The sequence below is a fragment of the Erinaceus europaeus genome, chromosome 7 (assembly GCF_950295315.1).
Source record: "Erinaceus europaeus chromosome 7, mEriEur2.1, whole genome shotgun sequence".
Taxonomy (NCBI): Eukaryota; Metazoa; Chordata; class Mammalia; order Eulipotyphla; family Erinaceidae; genus Erinaceus; species Erinaceus europaeus.
Genome location: NC_080168.1, coordinates 11,801,598 through 11,820,966, shown reverse-complemented (window position 1 = coordinate 11,820,966; position 19,369 = coordinate 11,801,598). Strand labels below are relative to the sequence as shown.

Here is a 19,369-nt window from a genome sequence, read left to right as displayed (position 1 = left end):
CTTCTGGGATCCAGCACTCTGACCCTGCTGCTGGAGTCTAATTCAGTTGCTATCTCCTGCTCAAGCAACAGGGTACTGGGCAGGTTGGAGGAAAAAAGATAAGCAAGTGCCCTGTGAGTTTTCCCCCCAGAAGGTGGGCTTTCCAAGTCCTTCCTTTCAAGCACATTCACGATTCTCTCCTTGGAATACATTTCTAGTAAAGAAACTTGAAACTCTAGGGAATGATCTCTGTCTGGCATGTGATGATGATTTCTGAGTTAGTTAGCTGCTGCTGAACATTTGCACCAGTTTCCATGGCCACCAAGAGTGACTGTGATTATTATTATCTGAATATATGTATTATTGGAGTATACGAATGTGTATATGTGCATATATATCTTTTAAAAGTATTTGATTAGTTATTTAAATCTTCTAAAATATTTACTTATTTAGTTGTTCGCCAGTGTACCTGGGAGTCACATGCACTGGTCTCCTCACACATGTGTGATTGCAATGCTACCAGCAGACTTTCCCACTCTTTACTTTGGGAGGGAGGAGGAAGGGGGGAGGTAAACACCACAATAGCACCACTCCACCATTCATGGGGCTTCCCTTCTGCATGCTGGCACACCCATTTGGTGCCAGGGCAAAGTGTGTTCTTCACCAGGAGAATTCTCTCCAGGCCCTATGTTGTTATTATTATTATTGTTGTTGTTGTTATTGTTATATCATTATCATTATTTATTAAAATCACACAAGTGAGTTTTCTCTGAAAGAAGTCAGAGTGTTCCTCCAACACATGCAGTTCCAGGGATCAAACAGAAAGGCCAAGTCCTCACTCCACCAGTTGTGCTATCCCCGGCATGTTGTATTTTCTGTCTTTCTCAATTTAGCGGGCACACTTGTCATCAACATAATTTTGTTTGCACTGCTCTGATTATTAAGACGTTAGCATGCTTTCTTTTCTTTTTCACACATTTCTAGTGCATTTGACTTAATTGTGTGTTTATGCCTTGCCCTTTCCTTGTGAATTTTGTCTCTTGCTTATTATTTTTATTTCCCCATGTGGCGCTAGAGAATGAACCCTAGATCTGATGCGGGCGTGATACAACCGATGAGTGGACGTCCCAGCCCAATTAATTTTTTTTTTATTTTAGTGAATTTTTTATTTTTTTATTTATTTTCCCTTTTTTTGCCCTTGTTATTTTTTATTGTTGTTGTAGTTCTTATTATTGTTGTTATTGATGTCATCGTTGTTAGGACAGAGAGAAATGGAGAGAGGAAGGGAAGACAGAGAGGGGGAGAGAAAGACAGACACCTGCAGACCTGCTTCACTGCCTGTGAAGCGACTCCCCTGCAGGTGGGAAGCTGAGGACTGGAACCGGGATCCTTAAGCTGGTCCTGGTGCTTTGTGCCACATGCGTTTAACCTGCTGAGGTAATGCCCGACTCCCCCAGCCCAATTTATATTATTATTATTATTATTATTATTATTATTATTATTATTATTATTTTGAGGAAAAGAGAAGGGAAGATAGAGAGGGAGAGAGTGTGTCAGAGAGAATGGAAACATACCAAAGCCCCGCTCCACCATTCATGGAGCTCCCCCTGGTGTTGTACATGGTGCTCCCATGTGGGGCTTGAACTCAGGGCCTCATGCACAGCAAGGTATGTAATCTATTGGGTGAGCTATCTCTCAGCCCTTGCTTCTTGTCTTCAATGGCTTCTCTGTCTAATAAAAATCAAAAAATTGGTAAAGGAAACCCAGAATCATGCACCAGCAAGTTATACGTGAAACCCTTACAGTAAGATCTGACTGACAGGAGGCACTGGATAAATAGTAGTAACTTGTATCGTCTGTCTTATGTTCATCATCCTTTGGGATTCAGCACCATGTTGTAGGTCACTTACAGCCTCCACTGTGGCTGATATTGTCGCTGAGCCCAGCAGTCGCCTAGGGAGACATGGTTCCCCAGTCTGCGAAGGGGACCTCAAGTTCTGCCTCTGGGTGTCTGTAAAGTGCAGAGAACATCCTGGGTCTTTGATGATCATTTTTCCTTGGGTCCCTTCTTCAGGATGTTCCCCATATCCGGGGTCTTGAAAGAGACTCTTCTCCATCACTTCACATGCCGGAAGCTGGAGATCGCCTATGCCATAAACAAGTCATTCCCCTTCTTTGAATCCCTCCGAGACCGAGACCTCATCTCTGAGAAAATGTACCGGGTGAGTCACAAACACTGCTTTCCTCTGGCAGCCTGGCCCCATCAGGAATGCCTGCTCATTGAGGTGGATTACTCAAACACTAACCACTGGGGCTTTGGAAGGCCTCCTCTCAACATTTCATTCTTCAGGTTAGAGTATGTCACAGGACTTGTAACGCATGACCACAACCCGGGGCACTTAAAAATACATGGCCTAATTGTTCTGCATAGCTGACAGAGATCTATAACCTTTAAAATGCAGATGGGTGCCAGTGGGGACATAGTTCCAGGCCACAGCCAGTTTGATACCTGATGTGACTGAGAGGGTACTTGACCTGCTGACATTGCAGCCATAACTCTATTAACCTTCCCTTAGGGGTGCTCGTTAAGAGAAGATCTTCAAACAAAAAACTACGAGTCTAAAAGAGACTCTGGTGCTGCTTTGTGCAGATTTTTCTGTTCCAGGTGTTCCCATTAAGCACCATTTGTTCTCTTAAACAAAACATGGTGCTTTTCGCTAACATAACCTTTGTAAGAATTCTTTATATGGAGTCGGGCGGCAGCCCAGTGGGTTAAGCACATATGGCGCGAAGCGCAAGGACCTTCATAAGGATACCCGTTTTATAAGGATACCGGTTTGAGCCCCCGGCTCCCCACCTGCAGGGGAGTCGCTTTACAGGCAGTGAAGCAGGACTGCAGGTGTCTTTCTTTCTCCCTCTCTGTCTTCCCCTCCTCTCTCCATTTCTCTGTTCTATCCAAAGCGACGACATCAATAACAACAACAACAACAATAAAACAACAAAGGCAACAAAGGGGGAAGAAGCAAAAAAAAAAAAAAATTCCTTACATCTTGTAACTAACTTTCAACGTAAAGGGGACCAGTAGTCAATGCTACACTATCTGCTGTCTTCCTTAAGGAGAGTAGGTGTGTAAGCCACACTGGCACCCCAAGGAACAGGTTTGAGTCTTAGAGCAGTTATTTATTTGTGTAAATTCTACACAGAGGCTATGAACTGAGGCAGGAACCACACACAGGTATGTAGAAACACCACATCATTCTCTACGTCTGCTTCCATGACTGCCTTCTCTATGTGACTTCTTCCTTCCTTTTCTCATCTAAGGGCACTTGGCATCATGATTTAGGATCCACTTGTCCTAATCCAGGATGATATCATCTTAAGATCTCCATCTTGATTATATTTTCAAAGACCTTTTGTTCAAGGAAACTCATTCTCAGATTCATGGGCATATCTTTTTGGAGGGGATCCAGCCCACCAAGGCCACCCTCCAAATTCCAAAGAGTTTGTCATCCACACGTTATACTTGCATGAAGCAATGCAGGCACCATAGGAGATGGTTAAGTGGCCAAAAATGGCTCTCTGCCCATGGAATGTTCAGTTTCCTGAACATCTCCCAAGCACCCAAGGCCAGGGGAGAGCTGGTGGTAATAGACACATCTTCCTCCTGTCTGAACCTAACTCTTCAAGTCACAGGCCATATGTCACTCCTCCTTGACTCACTCATCTGATTAATACCTCTTTGCTGTTCTCTCATGGCATTTCATGCTTTTCCTTCCTAACACTTCTCTTAGTTGGTGACTGAGTATTGATGTAACTGTGCTTATTATTCAGTGTCCATCTTCACTACCGCCCGACTCCCAGTTTTTAAAAAATTATTTATTTGGATATAGAGGGAAACTAAGAGGGAAGGGAGAGATAGAGAAAAAGAGAGAAAAAGAAATACCTGCAGCAACTATTTCCCCCGCTCATGAAGCTTCCCCTGAAGGTAGGACTGATGGTTTGAATCTGGGTCCCTGTGCATAGTAACATGTGTGCTCAACAAGGCAAGCCAACACCTGCCCCCTCCCCCCAGATCCCTTGTTGAAAGAGCAAAAGAGCTTGCTTACAACTCAGAAAACAAGCAAGGAGGAGAGGGCACAGTAGGTAGAGTACAGGACTTGCAAAAGTGAGGTCCGGGGTTCATTTCTGGACATCATGTGTGTCATAGTGCTGTTCTGGTTTTCTTTCTTTTATGCTATTAAATAAGACAGTTTTTTTTTTGAAAGGACAACTTAGAAAACCATCAAAGTATAGTAAGCTCCCTTTCCATATTATAATCCTTCATAGTAGTTCTCTGTCCCATATTTAAAGGAATCTCTGGAAGCCTGTGGGAATCTGGTCCCCCTGACCAGAGTGGTGTACCGCATTCTCACTGAACTGGAGAAGACCTTCAACCTGTCCACTCTGCAGGTGCTATTTAGCCAGGCGAACCTGAGCCAATACCCCCAGCTGATGACGACATTCAAGAGCTTCAAAAATGGTATCAGGTTCCATCGGGAACTGTGGGCTCTAGAAACATGAGGGAATTTGTTGGGATGGGAAATGGTTCTTCCAGTAGAACACACATTTTATGTGTGTAACCCTCTCATTAGTAGACTGGAGCTGAAATGCTGTTTCTCTCTCTCTTTTTTTTAATGTATTTATAAAATGGAAACACTGACAAGACCATAGAATAAGAGGGGTACAATTCCCACCACCAGAACTCCATATCCCATCCCCTCCCCTGACAGCTTTCCTATTCTTTAACCCCATGGAAGTATGGACCCAGGGTCACCATGGGGTACAGAATGTGGAAGGTCTGGCTTCTGTAATTGCTTCCCCACTGAACATGGGCATTGACATGTTGACCCATACTCCCAGCCTGTCTCTCTCTTTCCCTAGTGGGGCAGAGCTCTGGGGAAGCAGGGCTCCATGACACATTGGTGGGGTCATCTGTCCAAGGAAGTCCAGTTGGCATCATGGTAGCGTCTGGAACCTAGTGGTTCAAAAAGAGTTAACATATAAAGCCATAAAACTGTTGACTAATCATGAACCTAAAAGCTGGAATTGCAAATAAAGATTTGGGATCTCCATTTTGGAAATAGCTAGTAGGTCTATTTTAGGTATATTCTAAAGGGCCCGTGACTTTAATAGTTTTTGCCTCAGCCTGACATTTGATATGCAGGTGGACCCAGGTTATTGTCTGGGGAGATGATGTCATGGCTGGAAAAAGGGCCAGAAAGTTGGATCAGGGAAGAGAATAGCTCAAAAATTTGGGAAAAGTGTATGAATATTGTTGACTGTAAACCCCATCAGTTTGATCTGAGGCCCATATTCAGCATAGGAGTCTATGTAACCTCTATATCCCTGTAGGTCCAAGCTCACATTTTGTGGTCATGAGTAGGAATGTTCCAGGTTGCACCAATTTCAGGACCCATCTTCCTCAGGTGTAGCATAGAGTATGTTATCCTACCCCCCTTCGGAGGATGGAACGTTCTCTACCATTGAAGGCAAGGTCCCATGGGGACTCCCAAAGGGGTCCATTATGTTGTTCCTCATGGAGATGACCAGTGATAATGGAGAGAGGGATCTATTCAAGGTCTAGGCTCATCATGTTTATGTGGGAATCCCCTGACTCCTCAACTAGGGCCCCAGCTGATGGGGTGGCCTGAAAGTGACTAAAGAGTCATCATTAGAGTATGCCAGTCTCTTGCCCTTATTCAACTTTCGTAATCCTTACTTTGACAAGGTTAGCTTTGGAGTGAGTGAGGGAAGTATAAAAGGAAGTAGGTGAGGAGGGTATCTAGATCTAAGTAGAAACTATTTCATTAGGTACTTTGTGGTGTCTTTTTAGGTCTTTCTACTTGCTTGCTTCATTTATTGACTCACTGCAAACTATTGTGCATTTTTGCTTTAAGGTATATATTTTGTCCTTCTTTATGGATACATGTGTACATCTGCCCTATCTCATGGGACCTGGTCTATATCTAGGTTTTGAGGCTTTGTTAGGAAGTGGACCAACCAAAATGGAATTAAGGAGTTCTATGAGAAAGGAAAGGTCTCACCCGAGTAATAAAGCTGAAGGGTTGATATTGCATGCCTGACGTCTCTGTACACATTCCGAAGTGAACCATGCCAAGGTGGTATTGCATTGAATAAGTGGGATCAGCAGATGCAGTGTCAGTTGGTGTGAATTGAGAGGAGCATGCTGGAAAGTGAGCTCCACCCTAGAGGTTCCAGGACTGGGGGAAATTTAGGCTTTATAGAGGAAGTGGGAGGTTCCTGCTTTCTTAGGGCTTAAGAAGGCAATAGATAATTATTGCTATAATCAAGTTATTTGGCAATTGGGTTGACTTTGAAAATCCCATTGTTAGGATTTGCTGTATTATACACAACCTCACCATAATTTGTCCTTTGATGTTATTTATATATACATATCTGTATTTTATAAAGTAACACCACCGGATGCTTCTGCTCTCTTGGTCTAAGCTTTTAGGAGAGTCAACATTTCAAAGACTCAGTCTATGGTCTGTGTATTGAAAAGTTTGAGACATTCAATTAACTTCTCCCCTCTCATATTAATTAAATAGTGATTTATATGACTACAAATTGATAGGCGTGTACATAAACACCATTCCCACCACCAGAAGTCTGTGTCCCATCCCATCTTCACCTCCCCGCCACCCCCCCACAGAGGAGCTGACCATGTACTCTCACCCTCCATCCAGAGATTTTTATTTCGAACTCAGTCAGATCCTGCTTTGAGTTTCCCTTTCTGTTCTTCTCTCCCAACTTCTGTTGATGAGTGGGATCATCCCATACTCATCTTTATCTTTCTGACTTAGCTCACTTAACATAATTCCTTCTAGCTCCATCCAAGATGGGTCAGAGAAGGTGAGTTCATTGTTTTTAGTAGCTGTGTAGTATTCCATTGTGCATATATACCGCAGCTTTCTCAGCCAATCATCTGTTGTTGGGCACCTGGATTGCTTCCAGGTTTTAGCTATTATGAATTGTGCTGCTATGAACATAGGTGTACACATATCTTTTTGGCTGGGTGTTATGGAGTCCTTGGGGTATATCCCCAGGAGAGGAATTACTGGGTCATGTGGAAGGTCCATGTCTAGCCTTGTGAGAGTTCTCCAGACTGCTTTCCACAGAGGTTGTACCAATTGACATTCCCACCAGCAGTGCAGGAGGGTTCCTCTGTCCCCACAGCCTCTCCAGCATTTGTTGCTGCTGTCCTTTTTGATGTATGCCATGCTCACAGGGGTGAGGTGGTATCTCAGTGTTGTCCTTACTTGCAATTCTCTGACAATCAGTGACATGGAGCAATTTTTCATGTGTTTGTTAGCCTTTTGGATATCTTCTGTAGTGAATATTCTGTTCATATCCTCTGCCCATTTTTGAGTGGAGTCAACCAAATGCTATTCTTACTGCATCTCATGTAATATCTACGTATTCTATGTGGATGCCCAAAACACAAATAAAATCAAAAAGGACTTAAATGGAGGGTGATGGTGATGAATCAGTCCTGTGGGCCTGAGGGAGAATGAGTAGATGAACACCCACCACCCCCACTGAAACCATGGTTAAAGAAACCCATGCCCTTGACTAATTCAGAGGCTCTCAGGGCTAATTGTCTCCCTTCTCCATTTTTCAGTTGTCACTTCCTATGGAGGCTGGAGCAGACCTACTGCAACCCTTGTTGAAATCACTGTTGATCCAGCAGAGGGGCAGTCCCTCCAGATGCCACTGCCACTACCCCCACCCCAATACCCTGTACCTAGCACCCCTCCCCATGTGCCTAGTGAGCCTGGAGCAGCTACAAATCACAGCACTGAGATCCTGGACCAGCCTCCCAGCCCAGATGCTCCTGCTGATGATCTTTCCAGAATCAACCAGGAAGGAAGTCTCCCTGTAGGTGAGAAACAGACTGTCCAGCACCTGGGCACCCCAACCAGAGGGTCGTGGCCGTATCTAGAGATCCAGAGTCCCATCTTCCTGCCGATCTGCTCTTTCCCACTCACCTACCTATTTGACACAACCTGAAAAAAAAAAGGAGTGTAGACTGGGTAAGACACAGAGCCCAGAGCACCTGCTCCCCACCCTGGAGCAAGCAGACGCCTTCTGTCAACTCCAGGGCACTTTCACTATTCACTCTCCTCCCCATACCTGTAACCTAATAATTTTTTTCTTTGCTTCCAAGATGAATTAACATCTCAAATCAGTGAAGAGTCACAAGACATGCCTGAAGTGCCCCCTATCCTTGCGAAAGGTACTATTTCTTGGGCCTGATGCATCTAGTTCAAGGAAGCTGAGCTTTAGGAAAAACTCTGGTGTTCTGATTTGTCCACCTATATTCTTCTCTCTCTCTCTCTCTAAATGAATAAGTGGCCCAAGAGTAGTGAAATTGCAGGGGATCCTGGTGGTAACACACAGGTTAAACACACATAGTCTGAAGCACAAGGACCCACGCAAGGATCTGGGTTCAAACCCTGGGCTCCCCACCTGCAGAGGGGTCTCTTCACACGTAGTGAAGCAGTTCTGTAGGTGTCTTTCTCTTTTCCTTTCTATCTCCTCTTCTCTTCTCAATTTCTCTCTGTCCCATCTAATTAAAAAATAATAATAAAAGGGCCACAGGAGCAGTGGATTTGTATTATAGGCACTGAGCCCGAGCAGTAATCCTGGAGGGAAAAAAAATTAGTGAAGTTGCACATGTGCAAGGCTCTGGCTCAAGAAAGAAAAAAGGAAGGGAGGGAGGGAGGAAGGAATGGAGAAAGGGAGGGAAGGAGGAAGGAATAGAGGGAGGGAGGGAAGAAAGGAAGGAAATAAGGAAGGAAGGAAGGAAGGAAGGAAGGAAGGAAGGAAGGAAGGAAGGAAGGAGAGAGGAAAGGAAGGAGGGATGGGTGAAGAAATGGAGGAATGGAGGGAGGGAGGGAAGGAAGAAAGAAAGAAAGGAAAGAAGGGAGAGAAGGAAGGAAGGAGGGGAGGAAGGAAAGAAGGAAGAAAGGAGTGGAGAAGTGGGTGTAACAAAGAGTCACAGGAGGCTGAGACAGCAAGTGGACATGCTGCATCCATCAGCGTGAAGCTGTGACGTCCAGCACTTGCCATATCCACAGCCAGATGCTACCGTTCTGCACAGCAAGTCGCTGTAAACACACATGTCTGTGACCCTTCACTGTCAGGGCTGGGGGGAGGCAGACTTTCTGGTTCAACAGTATCATTTTTTCCACACTGAAATTTTAAAAATTTATTTTCTCTAGTGACTTAAGAATGGTTTACAAGATTTTAAAGATCATGGGGGTACAGTTCCATACCTCACCCATCATCAGAATTTCCCCCCCACCCCCACCCCAGGCTCTCCTCTCTCCCTCCAAGGATAACCATCATAGTTTTTACAATGTCTTAGCAATAACTTGAGTACTTTTTTCCCCACACAAACCCATGTGTTTCAATTCTTTATATTGCACATATAAGCGAAACCATCCCACAGATGCTTTTCAGAGAGATGTGGGTCATTTGGTAACAAGTATAAACTATAACACTCTCAAACAACAGTATCATTTTTACATGGATTGAATTCAAGGCATAATATCACTGACATTATAAGAAAATCTGATAAATATCTTTCAAGGTCACCACACCTCATTCAACGTCCAGCACAGCACCACTTGGTCCCCTTAGGTCAGGCTATCTCTTAAGACAAGGTGCATCTTCTCTATGATCACTCACCTGATGGTGCAAGGCAAGTTGGACTTTCACCCCTTGTTTCCCACTTCTTCATGCCAATCCTGCAGATTGAAACTGCACACATTCCCTTTGATCTGGTTCCTTCCTTCTCTGCAAGGCAGTCATGATCTACTGTTTGTCTAGAGAATTTATCGTGACCCCTTAACAAGAGGTCACCTTCAGCTTATGCCAAGGCCTATCACAACAACTCATGAAAGGAAGGTTTTCTTTTAACTCGACCTTCAAATCCACAAACTTTGAGAAATGAGTTACCTAATCTCACCTCTCTCTCTCTCTATCTCTCTCTCTCTCTCTTTCTCTGTCTCTCTCTCCTCTACTATTTCATGATTTCTCTTCTTCCCTACCCCTCATTATTCCACAAAGCAACAATACCGAATCTCACCAATGGCCTCTTAGACACTATGATGTGAAGACTAAAAGTCAAAACTGAACATTGTGGACATTGAGATCTATGTTTATAGCATCCAGGTCTGTGTTTATAGCTATGAAAGATGATCTTTTCCTTTCTTTCAAGGAAAGAAAAGAAAAAGAAGTATCTGGTCAACTCCAAAAAGAAGACAAAGGAAAAAATATCCCTCAAGAGGTAAGATGAGATTATTGGACTTAATTCATGCTGATAACTCTTAAGTATTGGAGGTTCAATTTTATTCTCAATGAAGAGATCCCATCACTGAGGTGACCTGACCCAAGTTTTTTTTTTTAAGCCCAAACAAGGTCGATGTTAATGTTGTGTTAAGAATGAACTGGAGGGGAGTCGGGCGGTAGCGCAGTGGGCTAAGCGCAGGTGGCGCAAAGCTCAAAGATCCCGGTTCGAGCCCCCGGCTCCCCACCTGCAGGGGAGTCGCTTCACAGGCGGTGAAGCAGGTCTGCAGGTATCTGTCTTTCTCTCCCCTTCTCTGTCTTCCCCTCCTCTCTCCATTTCTCTCTGTCCTAGCCACTATATCAATAACAACAACAATAATAACTACAACAATAAAAACAACCAGGGCAACAAAAGGGAATAAATAAATATAAAAAAATAAAAAAGAATGAACTGGAAAGGGTGGGGCAGTGGCACACCCAGTTAAGCACACATAGTACTAATTGCAAGGACCTGTGCAAGGATTCAGGTTTGAGCCCCTGGCTCCCCACCTGCAGTGGGGATGCTTCATAAGTGGTGAAGCAGGTCTGCAGGTGCCTATCTTTCTCTCTCCCTTTCTACCTCTATCTCTTCTTCGTTTCTTAATCTCTCTGTCCAGTCCAATAAAATGGAAAAAATTGCCACCAGAAGCAGCAGATTTGTAGTACTGGCACCAAGCACAGGTGATAACCCTGGAGTCAAAAAAAAAAAAAAAAAAGAACTGGAAATAGACGAGTAGAATCAGGGCAGTAATCTGGGAGGACAGAAGCTATATAAGAGTTGAGCAGAGGGACAGGTCCAAGATCAGGGTAGAGGGAGAATAGTTCTTTTCTGTCCCTTACCAGATCATCTGCTCTGGCTGTTTATATAACATGTGAATGAAGTAATCTAGTAATGACCTTCCGTGATGTGGTTCTTTTAGACCTGGTAGTACTTTCTAGACAAAGGATTAGAGGGTGTGAAGGAAGGCATTCATTCATTCTTTTTTAAATTTTTCATGAAGAAATTATTTTATTTTATTATCATTTTATTAGTTATTTAATATCAATTTACAAGATTATAAGATAATAAGGGTATATTCCCACCACTAAAGTTCTGTGGTCCTTACCCTCAATGATAGTGACCACAGTTATTGGAAATACTTAGAGATGTTTTGGTCACTTTTTTTTTGTAAGTCCATGTGTTTCAATTTCCATGTTTGGGGGCCAAGTGGTGGCACACCTGGTTAAGTGCATGTTACCATGTGCAATGACCCAGGTTCAAGCTTCAGTCTCCACCTGCAGAGGGCAAGATTCCTGAGTTGTGAAGCAGTGCTGCAGTTATATCTCTCTACCCTCCTCCCCTCTCAGTTTCTCTCTGTCCTGTCAAATAAAACTAGTCAATAAATAAAATTCAATTCCCTATCTTCCACATCTAAGCAAACTCACCTGGTAGTTGTCGTTCACTCCCTTAATTCACTGAGCACCATCACCTTCGGTTCCATTGACCTTGTCCTGAAGTACCATTCACTATTTTCACTATTTCTTGAATGAAAAAGGTCAAATAAGCCATAGTTTGTGTCTTTCACAAATGGGAGAACGAGTTGACAAAGACTAGTTGAGGAATGCAGTGTTGTGTTAGGTGGAGGAGTTGCAGATGATCTCTAACACCAGCAGGTGTCAATGTCAAATGAACATCCTTGAGAGGAAACCTCACTGCAGAGAAGGAGAACCAGGATGGTGTTGCAGATGCTCAGGATCCCAGGCTGGGAGCAGACATGGAAGGTGTGCATGCCATGGCTGCATCCCAGCACTGAGGACCTTGATCCTATGATGCTCTGCATACTCCCAGGTCTGGGGCCAGACTTCTGTGTGCCTGTGGAGCAGTGGACACTCCCAGTCAGTGAGGTGGCCTTGCTGGAAAGAGTCAATCTCCAGGTTCCCAGAGCCCGTGTCGGCCTCTTCTGTTGGAGTAGCTCCGACCTGATGAGACTCTGCAGTCAGTTATTGAAATAAGTAGAGATGCCAGATCCTTCCTGATGTGTCATTCTTCCTATTACATGCATGGATACATATGTCTAGTGTGGCTCTAGTGGACTCAGACATGTGCAATACCTTCCCCCAGCAGCCACTCCAGATCAATTTCCTCATCACTTATTTAGAAGAAGGAGAAAGAAGGAGAGACAGACAGAGAGAATAAAGACGCCACAGCACTGCTCCACTATTCCTACGACTGTCCTGATGCCGTCCATGATGTCGCCATGTGGTGCCAGGGATTGAACCCAGGCCTTTGTGCTCTTTATACAAATGCATTACCAAGGAAAGAAGTCTTTGGTGCTCGCATTCAACATCAAGAATCAATTACAAGACTGTGTGTGTGTTTGAGTGTGTGTGTGTGTGTGTGTGTGTGTGTGTGTGTGTGTGTGTGTGTAAGGGGTGGTGGTGGTCATGCACTATATTACTTAATATATCCTCATCCCTTTCTATTGCATTTGTTTTTAAGGGGATTTTAAAAATATTTATTTATTTATTTCAGGTAGAGACAGAGAGAAATTGAAAGGGAAAAAAGAGATAGAGAGCAAGAGACACATCTGAGGCACTGTTTCACCACTCACAAAGCTGTCTCCCTGAAGGTGGGAACTAGCAGATTGAACCTGTGTCCTTGCAGTTGTAATGTGTGCACTCAACAGGTGCACCACAACTTGTCCTCTTTATTACATTTAAATGTTTAAAATTATAGCAGCCCAGGAGGCGGAGCAGTGTTGGGCTTTCAAGTTCAAGGCCCTGAGTTTGATTTCTGGCATTACATGTGCCAGAGTGATGCTCTAGTTATGTGTGTGTGTGTGTGGTGTGTGTGTGTGTGTCTTTCTCAAACATTGTTAAATAAACAAAATAATTTACAAACATTTCTAAGAATCACAGTATTTTACATTTAACTAACCACCCTTATTAAAAACTATTACAAAGAAATGAAATGTGGGATGGGGAGGTAGCATAGGGGTCATGCAAAAGAATTTCATGCCTGAGGCTCCAAGGTCCCAGGTTCAACCCCCAGTAGCCCCAGTACCACCATAAGCCAACACTAAGCAGTACTCTGAAAAAAAGAAAGGAGTCCAGAGACTTCACGTGTGGAATGACAACCCTTCAGCTTCATTACTCGGGTGAGACCTTGTCTTTTATAGTACACTCTAATTTCATCTCAGGTGGTTCACTTTCTAACAAAGTCCCATAACCTAGATATACACCAGTTTCTGTGAGAGAGAGCTTATGTTCACACGTATCCATAAACTACTGCAAAATATATACCTGAAAGCAGAAGTACACTAGAGTTTGCAGTGAGTACCTCCCTAACACTTCCTCTCCACTATTCCAAGCTTTGGGCCCATGATTGCTCAACAATTTGTTTGGCCTCGTATGTTAACTCTCTTTTCAATCACCAGGTTCCAGATGCCACCAGGATGCTGGCCAGGCTTCCCTGGATTAAAGATCCCACCAATGTGTCCTGGAGCTCAGCTTCCCCAGAGACACACCCTACTAGGGAAAGAGAGAGGCAGACTGGGAGTATGGACCGACCAGTCAACGCCCATGTTCAGCGGGGAAGCAATTACAGAAGCCAGACCTTTTACCTTCTGCAACCCTCAACGACCCTGGGTCCATGCTCCCAGAGGGCTAGAGAATGGGAAAGCTATCAGGGGAGGGGGTGGGTTATGGAGACTGGGTGGTGGGAATTGTGTGGAGTTATACCCCTCCTACCTTATGGTTTTGTTAATTAATCCTTTCTTAAATAAAATTTAAAAAAAAGAAAGGAGATGGGAAGAAAATGTAGAAGAAATAAAACGAGCACTGACTTAGTTATGCTGAAACTTACCTACCACATTTTTTTATTATTTTTTATTTATAAGAAGGAAACACTGACAAAACCATAGGATAAGAGGGATACTGCTCCACACAATTCCAACCACCAGAACTCCACATCTCATCCCCTCCCCTGATAGCTTTCCTATTCTTTATCCCTCTGGGAGTATAGACCCAGGGTCATTGTAGGGTGCAGAAGGTGGAAGGTCTGGCTTCTATAATTGCTTCCCTGGTGAACATGGGTGTTGACAGTTCAATCCATACTCCCAGTCTGTCTCTCTCCCTCCCTTGTGGGGTGGGGCTCTGAGGAAGCAGGTCTCCAGGACACATTGGTAGGGTTGTCTGTCCAGAGAAGTCTGGTTGGCATCTTGGCTAGCATCTGGAACCTGGTGGCTGAAAGGAGAGTTAACATATAAAGCCAAACAAGTTGCTGACTAATCATGAACCTAAAGGCTAGAATAGTGCAGATGAAGAGTTGGAGGTCTCCGTTTTGTAGCTAGTAGGCATATTTTAGTTATATTCCAAAGGGCCCATGACTATACTAGTTTTGTTTTTTTCCCCTGAGGCTGAAATCTGATATGCAGGTGGATCCAAATTATTATCTGGGGAGATGATGACATGGCTGGAAAAAAGACCAGAAAGCTGGATCAGGGAAGAGAGTAGCTCCCAAATATGGGAAAGATGTATAAATAATGTTGACTGACCTACCACGTTTTTATGCACCTCTCCTCCAAGTGATATTTTTATTTTCTGTGAAGGTTCTCATTCTTTCTAGAACCTTCATGTCATGACTCGTGGGAAATAATCAACTTAGCCATTAAAGGCAACTTATGGAATCTACCAGGGTGGCCCAAGTTCTTTTATTATTCCTATTAGTGATTTAATAATATTAACGAGATTATAAGATAATGGGTATAATTATATACAGTTCCCACCACCAGAGTTCCGTGTCCTAAGCCCTTTACTGGAAGCTTCTTTATTATTTTTTTAAAAATATTTATTTATTTCCTTTTGTTGTTCTTGTTGTTTTCTTATTGTAGTTATTGATGTTGTCTTTGTCGGATAGGACAGAGAGAAATGGAGAGAGGAGGGGAAGACAGAGAGGGGAGAGGAAGACACTTGCAGACCTTCACTTGCTTCACCACCTGTGAAGGGACTCCCCTGCAGGTGGGGAGCTGGAGGCTCAAACCGGGATCCTTAGGTTGGTCCTTGCACTTAGCACCACGTGCACTTAGCCTACTGTGCTACCGCCTGACTCCCAGTTTCTCTATTCTTTATCCCTCGGGGAGGATGGACCAAAATTCTTTATGGGGTGTAGAAGGTGGAAGTTCTGCATTCTGTAATTGCTTCTCCACTGGACACGAGCATTGGCAGGTCGCACTCCTAGCCTGTTTCTATCTTTCCCTAGCCAGGCAGGGCTCTGGAGAGGGGAGACTTCAGGACACATTGGTGAGGTCGTCTACCCAGGGAAGTCAGGATGGCCTCATAATAGCACCTGCAACTTGGTGGCTGAAATTGGTAAGACAGAAAGCATGACAAAATGTTTAATAAACAGGAACCCAAAGGTTGGAATAGAGCAGATTAAATGGGGGGGGGGTGTCTTTGGGTGGGAAGAAGCAAGGAATTAATTTTTGTTATTTTTTATTTCTTTTTTATAGAACAAGTTTCAGAGAGAGAGAGAGAGAGACTAAATGCACACCTCTACCACATGAGATTCTAGGTCTCAAGCTGGAGTCTCAGACATGTGAGTCTCTGGCTTTACTGTTACCCGTGTCCTTTTGAAATGACTATAACTTTAAAGGTTGAAACTCCTGCCTATTCTTGGCTCTCCTCTCTGAATCACTCCTGCCTCCTCTAGCAGTAGCACTTAGGGGTGAAGAGAAGTTCACAACTCACAGCTCCATAGAGATAGCCTTGCTGTCTGGACGGTGGCCCTCCACAGGGTCTGGCTTTGCAGCCCACCACCAGTGAAACCTGTGAAGTCTTTTTCCCACCATGAAGCAGACTCGGCCTGCACCCCAGCAATGCATATACCCTCCATCTCCACCTGCCACCTCTCAGTCCTTTGCTACCTTGCTCTTTGCTCTTGCATTTCTCCTGTGCTACAGCTAGGTCCTGGGGGGATCTGGACGGGTACTTTACAATGCACCTTCTCTGCCAAATGGGACCATGTGGCTGCTTCTGCTGGTATGTGGCCACCTCCTGGTGGTAGAGGGTCACAAGATTAGGAATCTGGAAAATAAACGCCCCCAATTTTATCTGGTTAACTCAACAGAGGATACAGAGAATAAGGCCACTTGGTAAGCCTGGGGAAAGTAAAGGTGCACCCATGAAGGCATACAATACTGGAAAGAAGTAGCTGAAGGAAAGTGAGATACAGAGAAGCAGAGACCTCACAGTGTGTGTATGGGGGGCTTGGGCAGCAGAAGGAGCCCACTCTTGGGAGAAGAAGAAGTTCACTGTGAACCCTAAGAATACTCATCATAAGTCACTCTCTGGCCCAGGGGCAACCTCACCTACCCATGGACTCCAAGAGAAGAAACAAGTGGTGGATTGGACAACGAAAAGGAAGGCTGATGCCACGGGGGAGTCAAATGTCAAGACAAGAACCCAGGAAGCCAGGACTGGATATGCTCAAAGCACTGGGCCAGAGGGTAAGGTCATGGCAGGGGTCTCCCATGAGTGCTCAGTGGGAGGGTATCTGGCCATAGGCACAGGTGAGGTGACTGCAAACTTGGGATCCAGGTCCTATGCCTACTTTTTTCTGGCCTGGATCTTGATGCCTGTATGGCTCCACCAATCCAGTGGCCATTTCTATTCCCATTGTGTTAATGGAGGGAGGGAGAGGGAGAGAGAGAAATAAAGAGAGAGGGGGGGGAAGATTGGACACCATGTCAACTAGATTCATCTCTGTTTTGAGACTTTCATAGTTTTTAGGTTTTCCATATTTATTCTTAGTCTTAAAAAAACCCTCATTGTTAATTTGAAAAATGGCATATTTTAAGTGCTGGTGTTTTAGTTTACCTTTTCTTAATTCAGTCTTCTTTCAGGTAATGAGAGTGCAGTTTTCATCCACATTTCAGATTTTCTTGCTTCTCCAAATGATAGAGTGAAAGAAGTTTAATTTTTATAACATCTTGTTTTTATACCATGTTCATTGAACATGGGCATTGGCAAGTTGATCCATACACCCAGCCCGTTTCTATCTTTCCCTCCTGGAGCAGGTCTCTGGGGAGAAAGAGTTCCAGGGTACATTGGTGGGGTCATCTGCCCAGGGAAGTCAGAGTGGGCTGATTCTATAACTGTCTATGTCTATGTATATATACATATTTTTCTTCCTGTTTTTTCAGTGGACCTGCCTTCACTGTCTTTCTAAGTCACACCTACACCTATCAGTCCTTCTGGGTGTCTTTCCTTATTTCCTCTTCTGTATCAGACAAGAGAAAAAGTGTCTGGCTTCCTCTGATGTTTTCTCAGATTTGCTTCCCTTTCATTGACAGTATAAAAACAAGATTCCTAGTGACAAACACGTTGGGTCCTGGTAGAATAGGGGGACAGAGTCCTCTCATCATCTTCCCCTATCACTTACCCCTCTGGGAGTATGGAGCAAAACTCTTTATGGGGTGCAGAAAGTGGGAGTTCTATAGTTGCTTCACTGCTGGGCCTGGGAATTGGCAGGTCAACCCATATCCCCAGCCTGCTTTTATCATTCTCTGGTGGAGTAGGGCTCTGGAGACGTGATATTCCAGGAAACACTGGTGAGGTCATCTGACCAGGGCAGTCAGGATGGAATCATACTAGCCTCTGGAGCTTTATGGCTAAAAGGCAGTAAGATGGAAATCAGAACAAAATGTTTAATAAGCAGAAACCATGTTCAGTGGAGAAGCAACTACAGAAGCCAGACCCTAACCTTCTGCACCCTATAATGATCCTGGGTCCATACTCCCAGAGAAATAAAGAATAAGGAAGATGGTCTGGGAGGTGGTTCAGTGGATAAAGCATTGGACTCTCAAGCATGAAGAATAGAGAAGCTATCAAGGGGGGATTGGATACAGACTTCTGGGGGTGGGAATTGTGTGGAATTGTACCCCTCTTACCCTATAGTCTTATCAATATTTCCATTTTATAAATAAAAATAAATAAACAGGAACCATTAAGTAGGAATAGAGCAGATGAAAGTGGAGACCTTAAAGTAGAAGGAAGGTAGGAAGTCTATTTTAGGTATGTTGCTAGGAATCTATGTTTTAGTAATCTTTGCTTGAATTTGATGCCTAACATGGGGGTAGACTAGAAATATTGTGTGGTGTCAGATTTGAGAATAGTACTAGGAAGCAGAACTAATACTGAGAGTTGCTCACAAGAAAATATTTTGAAGAAAAAATAAATGCAAATAATTGTTTACCCCATCGATCTAACCCAGGGCCCATATATATTTAGCACCTGAGCCTGTACAACCTCTAAGCCCGTCAGAAAGAGGGTCTGAATGTTCCTCTGTGACATTCCATGGTCACAGCTGGGAACATTCTAGTCTGCACTCACTTCAGAACTCACTTCTTTCTCAAGTGGCAAAGTAGGATGACCCAACCTCCCTTTGGAGAGTGGGGCAGTTCCTATCACTGGTAGTTCATAGTGCAGATATGGTCCTGAAGAAGCCCACAAAAGGGCTTATGATGATGTTCCCAATGGATATAACCAATGATGGTACAAAGAGAGGTCTATTGAAGGTCTAGGCCCATTTTTATCTATGGATGAATCCAGGGGTTCCATATCTAGGACATTGGGTGATAGGGTGGCCTACTAGTGGCCAAAAACCACCATTGTTAAGTGAGCCAAATGCATGCTTTTATCCAGCTCTTGCAGTCCCTTCTTTATCTGACAAGCTTAGACTTTCTCCCAGTAGTTAAAGTGTTGAGTGTCATTTGTTGTATCCAAACTGAAATTGTATTTATAGGATCTGACATCAAGTTAGGGAATAAATAGACAGGACTTTAATGAATTAGCCTCAAGTTTTTCTGCACTTACTTTCAAACTTCTTAATATTTATATCAATATGATTTTTTTCTGTTGTAGATAAAAGAAAAAAGAAATCCAACTGCCCAAGTCCCAAAAGGAGACAGAGCAAAAGGCTACTGAGAAGTAAGACGACCTCACTCCCTTGGTTTCCCTC

The 19,369-nt window shown here is 43.9% G+C and overlaps 1 protein-coding gene across 5 annotated transcripts in view; it reads left to right on the top strand.

The window, feature by feature from the left end:
• The window catches only part of LOC103110966 (sp110 nuclear body protein), a 28,727-nt gene that overhangs the window by 585 nt on the left and 8,773 nt on the right, over positions 1-19,369 (top strand). For 3 of the 5 annotated variants that reach the window (XM_060193760.1, XM_060193757.1, XM_060193756.1), the window contains exons 2-8: positions 2,054-2,201; positions 4,330-4,498; positions 7,661-7,921; positions 8,207-8,275; positions 10,265-10,333; positions 16,707-16,856; positions 19,273-19,338. In XM_060193760.1, coding sequence (XP_060049743.1) covers positions 2,054-2,201; positions 4,330-4,498; positions 7,661-7,921; positions 8,207-8,275; positions 10,265-10,333; positions 16,707-16,856; positions 19,273-19,338 — 932 coding nt within the window. The remainder of the gene's footprint in view (positions 1-2,053; positions 2,202-4,329; positions 4,499-7,660; positions 7,922-8,206; positions 8,276-10,264; positions 10,334-16,706; positions 16,857-19,272; positions 19,339-19,369) is intronic. The other 2 variants (XM_060193759.1, XM_060193758.1) reach the window with 2 other exon arrangements.